The sequence below is a fragment of the Cherax quadricarinatus genome, chromosome 15, assembly GCF_038502225.1.
Source record: "Cherax quadricarinatus isolate ZL_2023a chromosome 15, ASM3850222v1, whole genome shotgun sequence".
In the NCBI taxonomy this organism is placed as follows: domain Eukaryota; kingdom Metazoa; phylum Arthropoda; class Malacostraca; order Decapoda; family Parastacidae; genus Cherax; species Cherax quadricarinatus.
The window spans coordinates 21,103,052-21,118,373 of record NC_091306.1 but is presented as its reverse complement, the minus strand read 5'-3'; the positions used below and the strand labels follow the sequence as shown (position 1 = coordinate 21,118,373).

Below are 15,322 nucleotides of genomic sequence, written 5' to 3'. Positions count from 1 at the left end.
AAGTGGTGCTGAAAGTTTGAAGTCGATCAGAAGAGGCTTTCTCAAGTTAACACATAAACCAAAATCGGAAAGAGTTTATACAAATTTAACTAGAGGTCGCCTGCGCATGCTAGTGGTTGCTCGAACCTTTACCCAGAGACAAGTCAACAGAATTTAAAATGTGAAGTCGACTAGATGAAGCGATTTTAAGATCAAAAGAAAGCCTTGGAGGAAGACAAAAATACTGTAGCAGAGTACGTGTACCGTCTCTGGTACATGTACCGTCTCTGGTACATGTACTAGAGTACATGTACTGTCTCTGGTACATGTACTAGAGTACATGTACTGTCTCTGGTACATGTACCAGAGTACATGTACTGTCTCTGGTACATGTACCACAGTACATGTACCGTCTCTGGTACATGTACCAGAGTACATGTACTGTCTCTGGTACATGTACCAGAGTACATGTACCGTCTCTGGTACATGTACCACAGTACATGTACCGTCTCTGGTACATGTACCGTCTCTGGTACATGTACTAGAGTACATGTACCGTCTCTGGTACATGTACCGTCTCTGGTACATGTACCGTCTCTGGTACATGTACCACAGTACATGTACCGTCTCTGGTACATGTACCGTCTCTGGTACATGTACCACAGTACATGTACCGTCTCTGGTACATGTACTAGAGTACATGTACCGTCTCTGGTACATGTACCACAGTACATGTACCGTCTCTGGTACATGTAACCAGAGTACATGTACCGTCTCTGGTACATGTACTAGAGTACATGTACCGTCTCTGGTACATGTACCACAGTACATGTACCGTCTCTGGTACATGTACTAGAGTACATGTACCGTCTCTGGTACATGTACCACAGTACATGTACCGTCTCTGGTACATGTAACCAGAGTACATGTACCGTCTCTGGTACATGTACTAGAGTACATGTACCGTCTCTGGTACATGTACTAGAGTACATGTACCGTCTCTGGTACATGTACCACAGTACATGTACCGTCTCTGGTACATGTACTAGAGTACATGTACCGTCTCTGGTACATGTACCACAGTACATGTACCGTCTCTGGTACATGTAACCAGAGTACATGTACCGTCTCTGATACATGTACCACAGTACATGTACCGTCTCTGGTACATGTACCAGAGTACATGTACCGTCTCTGGTACATGTACTAGAGTACATGTACCGTCTCTGGTACATGTACTAGAGTACATGTACCGTCTCTGGTACATGTACTAGAGTACATGTACCGTCTCTGGTACATGTACCAGAGTACATGTACCGTCTCTGGTACATGTACCAGAGTACATGTACCGTCTCTGGTACATGTACTAGAGTACATGTACCGTCTCTGGTACATGTACTAGAGTACATGTACCGTCTCTGGTACATGTACCAGAGTACATGTACCGTCTCTGGTACATGTACTAGAGTACATGTACCGTCTCTGGAACATGTACCACAGTACATGTACCGTCTCTGGTACATGTACCACAGTACATGTACCGTCTCTGGTACATGTACCACAGTACATCTACCGTCTCTGGAACATGTACCACAGTACATGTACCGTCTCTGGTACATGTAACCAGAGTACATGTACCGTCTCTGATACATGTACCACAGTACATGTACCGTCTCTGGTACATGTAACCAGAGTACATGTACCGTCTCTGGTACATGTACTAGAGTACATGTACCGTCTCTGGTACATGTACCACAGTACATGTACCGTCTCTGGTACATGTACCACTGTACATGTACCGTCTCTGGTACATGTACCACAGTACATGTACCGTCTCTGGTACATGTACCACAGTACATGTACCGTCTCTGGTACATGTACCACAGTACATGTACCGTCTCTGGTACATGTACCACAGTACATGTACCGTCTCTGGTACATGTAACCAGAGTACATGTACCGTCTCTGATACATGTACCACAGTACATGTACCGTCTCTGGTACATGTAACCAGAGTACATGTACCGTCTCTGGTACATGTACTAGAGTACATGTACCGTCTCTGGTACATGTACCAGAGTACATGTACCGTCTCTGGTACATGTACCACAGTACATGTACCGTCTCTGATACATGTAACCAGAGCTCATGTGCCGTCTCTGGTACATGTACCACAGTACATGTGCCATCTCTGGTACATGTACCGCCTCTGGTACATGTACCAGAGTACATGTACCGTCTCTGGTACATGTACTACAGTACATGTACCGTCTCTGGTACATGTACCACAGTACATGTACCGTCTCTGGTACATGTACCACAGTACATGTACCGTCTCTGGTACATGTAACCAGAGTACATGTACGGTCTCTGGTACATGAACCACAGTACATGTACCGTCTCTGGTACATGTACCACAGTACATGTACCGTCTCTAGTACATGAACCAGAGTATACATACCGTCTCTGGTACATGTAACCAGAGTACATGTACCGTCTCTGGTACATGAACCAGAGTACACGTACCGTCTCTGGTACATGTAACCAGAGTACATGTACCGTCTCTGGTACATATACCACAGTACATATACCGTCTCTGGTACATGTACCACAGTACATGTTCCGTCTCTGGTACATGTAACCAGAGTACATGTACCGTCTCTGGTACATGTACCACAATACATGTACCGTCTCTGGTACATGTACCACAGTACATGTACCGTCTCTGGTACATGTACCACAGTACATGTACCGTCTCTGGTACATGTAACCAGAGTACATGTACCGTCTCTGGTACATGAACCAGAGTACATGTACCGTCTCTGGTACATGTAACCAGAGTATACATACCGTCTCTGGTACATATAACCAGAGTACATGTATCGTCTCTGGTACATGAACCAGAGTACACGTACCGTCTCTGGTACATGTAACCAGAGTACATGTACCGTCTCTGGTACATAAACCAGAGTACACGTACCGTCTCTGGTACATGTACCGGAGTACATGTGCCGTCTCTGGTACATAACCCAGAGTACACGTACCGTCTCTGGTACATGTACCAGAGTACATGTACCGTCTCTGGTACATGAACCAGAGTACACGTACCGTCTCTGGTACATGTACCAGAGTACATGTGCCGTCTCTGGTACATGAACCAGAGTACACGTTCCGTCTCTGGTACATGAACCAGAGTACACGTTCCGTCTCTGGTACATGAACCAGAGTACACGTACCGTCTCTGGTACATGTACCAGAGTACATGTGCCGTCTCTGGTATACCACTGTATGAAAATATATTTCTGGACTCAATAACCTCGTGAATTTACAACTGCCATAAAAATGCGAGTTTTCAATATTTCTCAGTTATATTCTCATTTAAATTCTGTACAATCCTATGTTTTTTTAAGTGAAATTTGGACACTCGTCTGAGCTAGCAGACAGGGATCGTTGAGTTGTTGTTATTGGACACTTTAAGTGTCCAATAACAATACAATGCTTCCACTAAGAACGATACATCAGCACTTAAGGTTAGAAGCCGATCAGATGAGACAATCACAAATTATCACATGGAAATCAATATTTTATATTTCGCAAATTACTCAATAAAATTTCGACGTATATTGTGGAGGAGCATTGTGAGTGACCTCCCGACGGAGGAGCTAACCATCCCATGGGAAATATGCCACACTGCTTGGCTTCCGTTATCCCGGGTTACTGACCTTCCAAGGTTAGTAACCTTACATGTCTTCTACCTTTTCCTTGTTATTGCACGATGATTCTTCAGTGTAACATCTAAATGATAAAACTGCATCCCTGTAACTCTTAAAATAAAACCACAAAATGTGTTCCAGTTATAAACGTGTGAGTAAATCAGCTTTGTTTACGGTCGTTGGGTAGTGCTGGCATTTGCATACTAGTCATGTAAGTTCCGCGAAGCAGTGAGTAACAGGTTGTGAGAGCACCCCTTCCTCTCCCTCCCCCTCCCTCATGAACCACTCTGACTCATCACTCCCCAGGAATTTAGACAACATGCGAAAAAGTAATCGATTGGTGGAGGTGGGGGGTGAAGGAGGAGGGAAAGGGGGAGATGGAGGGGTCGTGGGAGGGAGGAAGGGAGGGACATAGGGAGGGTACTCTCTCGCCATGGAGGGGAAACAAAGCGGCTGTGATGGCAACTGGCTTACGGACGGTCAGCCTGAGGTCCCCAGTTACCCTCTGCGTTAGTTTCCCTCCAGCCGTCAGAGAGTAGGGAGGTTGGTGTGCTTGGTGCCGTCTCCTGACTGAGCGAGACTCTTAACTAACTTCTCGCTTCCTAGGATAAGTTTCAGTGTAGTGCCTTGGTCTGGGATTACGATGGATATGAGTGTGATCACATTTACCGGTGTGACTTGACAGTTGACATGCGTCGCCAGTTGCCAAGACCTCAGTAACCCTGTCAACTGCCGTGTCCAAGACGAACCATGAATACCATCGATAATATGAACTGGAAAAACTGGTTAATGGAGGTAAGATCTATAACAGCTTTGTAGCAACTACTAATACACAATTTTCTGCGTTTCTACACCCATAGCATCAATGTGCCCTCAAAACTATTGTAAAAAAATTGTTTGTAAAATCATTTTCACATATTCCTACATACCAGCAGTCCTACATAAAAAATTACGAACATAGACGAACTTTATCTCTGGTTTTTCGAGGTTTGCGAGTTCACAACGTATGATATATGTGAGGTATATGTAAACAAAGGAGCAGAGACGAACTATCAGGCAAACTGGAAAACATTGACATATCTGTCCCATCTACCACAAACGATGGTCTTGGAAGTGACATTCCGTCTCATGGAGGCGACAGTTCAATTCTTCTTAGTGAGGTTCTGGCCTAACGATTACTCGTGTTTGCGGTCTGGTAAAAATTATGAATGTAGACGTGAATTATACAAGTTTTTGCGTTATTGTACATTTATATATATTTTTTTACACATCAGTTTTACAGGTTAAACGCTGTTATCCCACCTCGGCTCATTTCAAATGAACACCTACGTACCTACCTACATACTAGGTGAACAGGGACAGCAGACGTAAGATAATATTCCTAATGTTTCTATCGGTGCCAGGGATCGAACAACGGGACATCTTACATGTATGGGTATTTATATTCAGGGGTATATTTTTATATATGTACAATGTACATGTATGCACTACGAATACGCACGCGTACACACGCGCCCGCGCAGGCACATGCACATTACACAGAGATATATGCCCTTGAAGCTGGGAGAGTGGACCTTGTAACGCTCAGCGAAGAGGCGGGGCCAAGAGCTGTGAATCGACCCCTGCAACCATATATAGGCGAGTACATACATGTGCGCCCACAAACGAAAATTCGTACTTGCCCTAATGTTTTTAATTTAAAAAGATGACTCGACAAAAGGAACGGAAAACTGTGTTAATATTTTTGCAGGTGATGCAGAAAAAGTTTAGGTGAAATCAATAATACAAATGACTGTGAACCTCGACAGGATAACTTGGGTAAATTAAACAAATGTAATGATGGATGACAGATTTCATTGTTATATGGGGAACAAGACAATGAAACTTTTGTTACTCCCAGAAGGTGTGTCTTGGGCTGCATTTGATAAAGAATACAAAAAAAAAAAAAAAAGATGCAAATCGAAATAAAGTTCGAGAGAGGTCAGAGAGAACAAAGGTGTGATGAATGGTTTTGAAACCGACAAATTGAAGACTGAGACACTTATGCAACATATGGGAATCTTTAATGAGGAAACGTTTCGCCACACAGTGGCTTCATCACTCCAATACAAAGTAGAAAGATGAACATCAAAATGGTATACAATACCGACAGGTTGTTAGGTAACAAAGTAGAAAGGTGTAAGGAGAGGAGTAGTTTGAGGTAATCAGTCCCTCAGCCTGGAGTCGATGTGTTCAGTCCATCAATCTGTCAGACACTACATCATCATGGGATCTTGTTACAAAGAATTCTTCTACACTTGTCCAACCTGTGGATGAAGACCTACTTCGACTAGTGGATGGTACCACTATGACCCCGCCTCCTCCTGCTTCGCCTCACCTGACTACAGTATATAAGCCACGTCTGCGGCCCTATGCTGTACATTCTACAAGATTGATGGACTGAACATATCGACTTCAGGCTGAGGGACTGATTACCTCAAACTCCTCCTCTCCTTACACCTTTCTACTTTGTATTGGACTGATGAAGCCACTGTGTGGCGAAACGTTTCCTCAATAAAGATTCCCATATGTTGTATAAGTGTCTCAACCAGGACAAGGTGGGGTAAAGCACAAGGTCCACGGGCGACGTACGTGGCGAGACGCTAGGGATGGGGTAATCTCTAATATAATCGTGGATAATATGAGTGATGGTTTCAGCTATCACCTGGAAAATGCTGACGCACCGTCCATCATCACTCGGTTACCCAGATACACTGTTCCACACTGAGACCCAGGCACTCAGTCCAGGGCTTATGTTTTCCACAGACATCCAGTAGCCTGGCCAACACATGATCTTCGTCAACTGAAACTACAGACACAGCTATTCACAATGTATGAAAGGTTACATGTAAGGTATCGTCGCTGGGAATAAAAACACTGGTAGCAGAGAATCTTTATAAATACAACCGGACTTTATTCCCGCTTGTCGGCTTTTGCCATTGTCTACCTACCAGGTAGTATTATCTCTGTTCCTGACGCCAGTCTCTCGCACCTCTATCTATAAATAACAAAAAGGCACAATACCGTGACTGGAATAATACACAGATAAGAACATAAGAAAGAAGGAACACTGCAGGAGGCCTACTGGCCCATGCGAGGCAGGTCCAGTTCACCCACCGGCTTAATCCAATGTCTTAAGGTAGTCAGGTCACGTCCCATTCACTAAGGAAGGAGCACGGCAATTGACCTAGTAGCACAGGCTGGTCAGGTCAACTCACATCCACTCATGCATTTATCTAACCTATTTTTAAAACTACATAACGTCTTAGCTTCGGTCCGACTTGGACCATTTACAAACTTTGTAAATGGTCCAAGTCTGACCGAAACGTCGCCGTAAGCTCCTCTCTCCTATGTGCGGGCTATTTATGTATAATACTACTCTGTCTAAAAGATGCATCATTGACCTTGAAGTCTTAGCCATGAACACTGACATTAGAATAACCACCTCAAACATGGACGGAGGTGTTATCATTCTTGATAGTGATCACTACTGTGCTTCTCTTAATAAGTGACCAAGACACTTCTGAAACCACAGCACCTGACACTCTACCAAAGGATACCAATTCCTTTGAGAAACCGGGAAGATTCTCACCTTTACCACACAAGAAAACTGCTACCACCTTATGAAGCCAAACTTCCACACTTCTTGGCTTCCCGTACGCACACAAACTTGAGCCGTTACGTATGGGATTGGCAGTGTTCTTCACTGCTTGGTGGGCTTTTTCGCCAGACACATTTCCAAACTTCTGGGCATCTTTAGCAACTCTCATCTACGCCACTCCTGGGACCTCCTCCACACTCAACCAGTTGATCATCAAGAATAAAAGACTTCACAGTCTGTATGTCACTTCTCTCTTCACCTGGGTCTCCACTGACCCATGTGAAGGACCTTTCTCCCTAAACAGGATTCTATGGACCTTGTAGTCTTCCGATAGGTTTAACCTTTTTTTTCCTTTCAGTGATGACCTTTATAACAAAAGTATAAAAATTAGACACGTGCGACATCTGAGCTTTATCAATACAGTGGTAGTAGTAGTTGCAGTAGCCGTGAAGAAGGTTATGTAGATGTCCTCTGACCCAAGACTCCATGATGTTGCAGTGTCTGACAAGTTGTACGTGAATAGTATATAATTTTCATCTTGTCGGTATTATATACCATTCATGTACAACAAAAGTATAACATGGTACAGGGATCACTCCTCAGTGCTGTATGGGCCAACATGTATAACATAAGAATGGCGGAACACTGCAGCATCCATATTGACCCATGCTAGGCACTTCCTAATCTCACCCACCCGCACTTAGTAATGTACTTCTCCAACTTATCATAGTTCTTGCTTCTTTGACGCTAGGATTTTGTTCCATTTGTTCACAACACTACTGACACACCAGAGTTCTCCTATATCCTTTCTGTGTTTAAATTTGTTCCATTTGAGTGCACTTCTGCAAGTCCTGGCGTGGTTATTTTTAGAACATTATGTCCTTTATTTATTCCAAGTTTCCATTTACGCACTACAGTCATTCCCCCTCCTAATTCTACGTTTTTCCAAAGAGTGCAAATTGAATGCCTTAAGTCTATCTTCGTAGGAAACGCTTCTGATACAGGGCTTAACTGCGTCATCCTTCTCTGTATGAACGTGAGGACTTCTATTATTTACAGTTTTTGGTAAGACACCAGGCGCCTGGAAAAAGACCGGCTCAGCAATATTATTGCAGGCATCATGTGACTGTGGTATGTGGATGACACTGAGGTCGTCGTCCATTGACTTGTCGACCTTCACCAATCCAAGAAAGCTCTCAAGGAGCAGATCGGCGAGTCTTTGCCAGTAAGGATTATCTAATTTCTCCTCCCAAGCACGGCGTCGTCAGGGATTTCTTCTGTCGAGCCCTCAGGATTTGTGATGACAAATTCCTGCCATGTGAGCAGAAATGCGTGGAGGAGACTTGCCTCTCAAGTTTTCCTCCACACGTCATCGACGCCTGTAATAGGAAGGCCCTACTAACTCACACAACTGCCATTGAGTGCCTCGGTATACCACTGCCATTGAGTGCCTCGGCATACCACTGCCATTGAGTGCCTCGGCATACCACTGCCATTGAGTGCCTCGGCATTCCACTGCCATTGAGTGCCTCAGCATACCACTGCCATTGAGTGCCTCGGCATACCACTGCCATTGAGTGCCTCGGCATACCACTGCCATTGAGTGCCTCGGCATACCACTGCCATTGAGTGCCTCGGCATACCACTGCCATTGAGTGCCTCGGCATACACCCTCGTCTTGTTGTCCTTAAAGAACAAGTAGCCGCATCTGTCACCCCGTTTTTCATTTAGACCTATTGCAGCGAGAGCGCACGCAAACACAAATATACATACACACATCACATAACATCACCACACATCACATCACACACATATCATCTCACATCACACATCACATTACACACATATCACATTACACACACATCACATTACACACATCACATCACACACATCACACATTACATCACCACACATCACATTACACACACATCACATATCACCACACATCACATCACACATCACCACACATCACATCACGCATCACACACATCACCACACATCACATCACACATCACCACACATCACATCACGCATCACACACATCACCACACATCACATCACATCACATTACACACACCACACATCACACATCACACCCCATCACATAATCACATACATTCACATCACATCACATAACACAATCATTCCCACACATTACACACACACGATCACACACACAAATGCACACACACACACACACACACACACACACACACACACACACACACACACACACACACACACACACACACACACACACACACACACAAACACCGTCAGTCAACGATAAGATCACGTAATTGCTTCAACAATCCTGACAATCTGTTCATGGCGACTGACACCTTACAGAGACAAGCAATTTCCTTGGCTCCGGGGACAAGTTATATATTAGAGGGTGATATTCCAAGTTACACTTGTGTCAACAAGAGTGATTGAAACCCCTGGCCGTAACAGTATTGATTGGTGTTACTGGTGACCCTGCTGGCGACACCTGCCAGCGACCAGCACAGCTACACTCTCCTCTTGTTAATGTAATAGCCAGACTTTACTGTTTCTTTATAAATTGAAGTGCAAGATTTTCATGACTGTAAAGTGCTGATTGTAAAGTGCAAGACTTTCATGACTGTAAAGTGCTGATTGTTTGTAAAGTGCAAGACTTTCATGACTGTAAAGTACTGATTGTTTGTAAAGTGCAAGACTTTCATGACTGTAAAGTACTGATTGTTTGTAAAGTGCAAGACTTTCATGACTGTAAAGTGCTGATTGTAAAGTGCAAGATTTTCATGACTGTAAAGTGCTGATTGTAAAGTGCAAGATTTTCATGACTGTAAAGTGCTGATTGTAAAGTGCAAGATTTTCATGACTGTAAAGTGCTGATTGTAAAGTGCAAGACTTTCATGACTGTAAAGTACTGATTGTCTGTAAAGTGCAAGATTTTCATGACTGTAAAGTACTGATTGTCTGTAAAGTGCAAGATTTTCATGACTGTAAAGTGCTGATTGTAAAGTGCAAGATTTTCATGACTGTAAAGTGCTGATTGTAAAGTGCAAGATTTTCATGACTGTAAAGTGCTGATTGTAAAGTGCAAGATTTTCATGACTGTAAAGTGCAAGATTTTCATGACTGTAAAGTACTGATTGTCTGTAAAGTGCAAGATTTTCATGACTGTAAAGTACTGATTGTCTGTAAAGTGCAAGATTTTCATGACTGTAAAGTGCTGACTAAAGTGCAAAACTTTCATGATTGTTTGTAAAGTGTTGATTGTTTAACAGTAAATTAAAGAGCAAGACTGTCACGGGTGTTTGTCAGTGTAACAGCGAGACTTGACTCATTGTTACCAACTAGACTCTGCTGACTGCAAATTAAATCCAGATCGATATTATAGATTAGTTGTGGTTTAGTTGTTAATTATATGTATATTACTGTTGTACTGACGTTAGTGTTGTATTAACTATCGTAATTTATTGCTAATTATAATACTGATAATGCATTGAAGACTATTATCATTATAATATTTTTCTTCCTTCATGTCTATAGGTGCTCCAGATTATATACAGATTATATACATTCGTAAAAATTATATTACGAATAAATGCACTTGATTAAAAATTATATTTTAGTTCTTATCTGTTCATATCAGCAATTTTTGTTTTATCTTCATAAATCAGCATATATATCTGAGTTTAATTAATTGTTAATACATATGTATAAATGTAAATACAGTAAGATGTTTATCAGTGTGTAAATATCTATATATATATATATATATATATATATATATATATATATATATATATATATATATATATATATCTATATATATGTCGTGCCGAATATGTAAAACTGGTCAATTACCAAGAACACATTTAAAATTAAATCCTTTTAGAAATTTTCTCTTATACGTTTAAAGATATATTTTTTTTTCATTAATGTTAATGTAAAAATTTTTAATTTTGCACCGAAAGAATCTTAGAAAAATTACCTAACCTTATTATAACAAGCACAATTTATTTTAGCCAAATCCAACTAAATATATTTTAGATTTGTTTACAGTAATTTAATACTAAACAAACACAGTGAAATATATTTTTTTTCGTTAGGTTCAGAATGATTTTGGCGAAATTATTGCATACAAAAATTTTCACTTGTCCTATATGGCAAGATGAACGTTGCTATTTAAGCCACGATCGCAAGTTCTGCCTATTCGGCACGACATATACATATTTATACATATGTATATATATATATATCTATATATATATATATATATATATATATATATATATATATATATATATACACATATATATATATATATATATATATATACACATATATATATATATATATATATATATACACATATATATATATATATATATATATATATATATATATATATATATATATATATATATATATAAATATATATATATATATATATATATATATATATATATATATATATATATCACCCTGCCTCGGTGGGAGACGGCCGACTTGTTGAAAAAAAAAAAAAAAAAAAAAAAAAAAAAAAAAAATATATATATATATATATATATATATATCCATAATGTACATACACCCAGGGGCATCTCTCAGTATATAAATGCGTATATTTAGTATCACTTGAATGTGTATGAAGTCATACTTGTATATTTCTTTGTGTGTATCTCTCAGCGAATATCTTTTAGTGTATAAAATCCTGAATATATGCGTCTCTGTATATATAATGAGGCGTGTATTTCTGTACAAATACACTGAGTTTACCTTAATTCCTGTTTTAGGTATTAAAGTATTCTTGATGTCAGTGTACAGGTGAAGTGCAGTCTTAATGACTCACCTGCAGTCGATAAGTTTTGCAACTATAAAAATATTGATTGCTTATGACTGTTGTACACTACCTGGAGAGTATCTTAGAAACCAGTGATTGTACATGATTGTTGTCCTGGAAGAATTCACATAAGGAAGGAATACATCCTGTATGGCTTTAATAAATTTGTTGTAGGAACAAGGAAGCAGAGTCAACTAGCCCCTTCCGAGAGGGCAAAACCCCTCACAGGGCTGAAGGGGCTGAGAGATAACCCCCTCCCATTAAACTTGGAGATTTTTTCTCCACAATTATTGTACACTACCTGGAGAGTCTCTACGAAATCAGTGATTGTACATGATTGTTGTACACTACCTGGAGAGTATCTTAGAAACCAGTGATTGTACGTACAGAATACCTCATTCACAAGTTGCTGTCGCAGAAGAATTGATCAGTGCTTGATGATGGAGTTATCGTACCTAGCAATTCACCTTGGAATGCGCCCTTGATCCTAGTACCTAAGAAGGACGGTACTTGGCGCCCAGTGATTGACTTTAGGAAGTTAAATGCAAAAACTATTCCAGATTGCTTACCACTTCCTGTACTTGGTGATCTTTTATGTAACATCGGAGATAGCAAAGTCTTTTCGACCCTGGACTTGTTACAAGGGTTTTGGCAAGTCCCTCTTCACGAGGACAGCCAAGAGTTAACTGCATTCTCCACTCCTACAGGTCATTATCACTTCCTCCATATGGCCTTTGGATTACAATCCTCCCCTATGACGTTCTTAAGGCTCATGACTAATATCTCTAGAGGTCTCATAGGTAATGCACTTATGATGTACTTAGATGATGTAATCGTCATGTCTAAAGACGTGGATACACACTTGAAAAGACTTGATGTAGTACTTGGCAAGCTTGAAGAAGCCAATTTAAAGATCAAACTGTCTAAATGTCAATTTTTCAGATCAGAAATCAAGTCTCTTGGTCATGTAGTCACTCCTAGAGGGGTTACGACTGACCAAAGTAAAATAACTGCAGTACTTAATTTTCCAACTCCCAAAACTGCTGATGCCATAAGATCCTTTGTGGGCTTAGCAGGTTTTTATAGATCTTTCATTGCCAATTTTTCTTCCATAGCTGCTCCTCTAACTGAGTTGCTTAAGAAAGATGCTCCTTTCGTTTGGACCTTCTGTCACGAAAGAGCATTCCAAACTCTAAAAGAAAAGCTAACATCTCCAATTTTGAAATTCCCAGATTTTTCTAAGCCCTTCTGTCTGACAACTGATGCTAGTTCTATTGGCATAGGTGTCGTACTAGCTCAGAAGACTGATGGCAAGTACAATGCAGTTGCATTTGCTGAGTCCTTACGAAGGCTGAATGTAATTATACAGTAACTGAGCAAGAAGCTTTAGCAATAGTATGGTCTTTAAAGCACTTCCGAGACATTGTTTATCAGTACCCTGTCTTGACAGACCACGCTCCACTGATACCTTTATTCCACAACAAACAACCTACTGGAAGGTTAGCCAGATGGACCTTGACTATCCAAGAGTTCAATCCTACCTCTGAACACTTGGCAAGTCAAATGTAGTCGCAGATGCTTTATCGTGACATGTTAGTCTAGTAACTGCAGACCCTCCATTTACTGCCGAGGATGTAAAGAATGCTCAACGAACAGATCCCATGTGGTCTGGTGTGATTCGATTCCTGCTCCAGGAAGATCTTATTCTGACTGTAAAGCCACCAGCACCCATTAGTGACTTTGTCATGAACCAAGAATTATTGCATCGAACAGCCGAGTTCGGTGCTCCTAGCAGAAGGGTATACCAGTTAGTAATTCCACAGTCACTAGTGAATGTAGCCTTACAGCTAGTTCACGATGTACCAGGTGTTGCACACCCTGGTATGGATCGTTCAGTAAAACAAGCCAGATTGAAATACTTTTGGCCTCGTATGGCAACTGATATTTCTGAGTATGTTAAGAAATGTAGTGTCTTCATGCAACATAAAGGTAATGATAATGGTCCTAATCCAATCCAAGTGTATCCAACTACTAGCGAACCATGGGAAAGAGTTGTGCTAGATTTGTTAACTAATTTCCAACGTTCCCTCCAGGGCAACAAACATCTGTGTGTTATGGTAGACCATTTCACCAGATATTGCGAGTTGGTTCCTATTGCAGATAAGACAGCCAAGACAGCAGCTAAAGCATTTAAAGAACACATTATCTGCAGGCATACCACCCCTAAGACCATAGTAACAGATAATGGAGGTGAATTCTGCAATGATATTCTTGAAAATTTGTGCACCTTGTACAAGATCTCTAAATCCACCATTGTTCCTCATCATCCTGCCAGCAATGGGTAACAGAACAAACCAATAAGAAAATACTTGATGTCTTGAGAGCCACTATCAATCCCAACAGTGAAACTTGGGATGAAGTTATACCTGATGTGCAGTGCGCTATAAATTCTGCTTACAGTGTTTCCATAGGTTACACTCCATATTATGCATGGTATGGTGTAGATAAACGTTTGCTTTATGAGTTGTTATATTCTAACTCGAAACCAAATTACAACCCTGATGATTTCATTGCAACTCGTACCAGCTTAGCTCAAAGCGTCATTAGAAGAATCCATGAAACACTTAATAAATCAACAGCAGAATTTACAAGAGTCGCAAACACTCGAGCAAAGCCATCCAAAATCAAAGGTTCGAGAGTTATGCTGTCTAATTTTAACAAAACGTCTGCAATGTCTAAGCTTGATCAAAGGTTTGTTGGTCCTTATCGAGTAGTTGAACATATCAGTGGCAATAAGTATTAGAGAAATTAGTGCTGGTCAGTATAAAAAAATGCATTTAGATCATATGAAGTTAGTATGTGATGATAATGATGTTCCAACCCAGACTAATGTGACAGACTCTGACAATTCTCCTGACTCTGTACCCTCTACCTCTAATACTCAGTCAGACGATCAACCCGAATGTCATTATTCTCTACATACACGACAGGTATTGAGAAATCCTCAAGTATCATTTGTAACTACCAATTCAGAGCTGCCTCAAATACAGCATGAGTTAGCCAGTGCAAAAGAGTTTGATCCTCCCAGAGATGACACCCATTCTGCATATGTCAATCTCACCCTAGCAGAGTTGGGGTTAAATGTAAATAACCTGT

General features: G+C 40.9%; 1 protein-coding gene across 1 annotated transcript in view; it reads left to right on the top strand.

Moving 5' to 3' along the window:
- The first annotated feature begins 4,060 nt into the window (after window positions 1-4,060).
- The window catches only part of LOC138852723 (insulin-like growth factor-binding protein complex acid labile subunit), a 216,180-nt gene continuing 204,918 nt past the window's right edge, over window positions 4,061-15,322 (top strand). Inside the window, exon 1 of the mRNA XM_070085204.1 lies at window positions 4,061-4,487. Within this exon, the coding sequence (XP_069941305.1) occupies window positions 4,443-4,487 (45 nt within the window). The 5' untranslated portion in view covers window positions 4,061-4,442. The remainder of the gene's footprint in view (window positions 4,488-15,322) is intronic.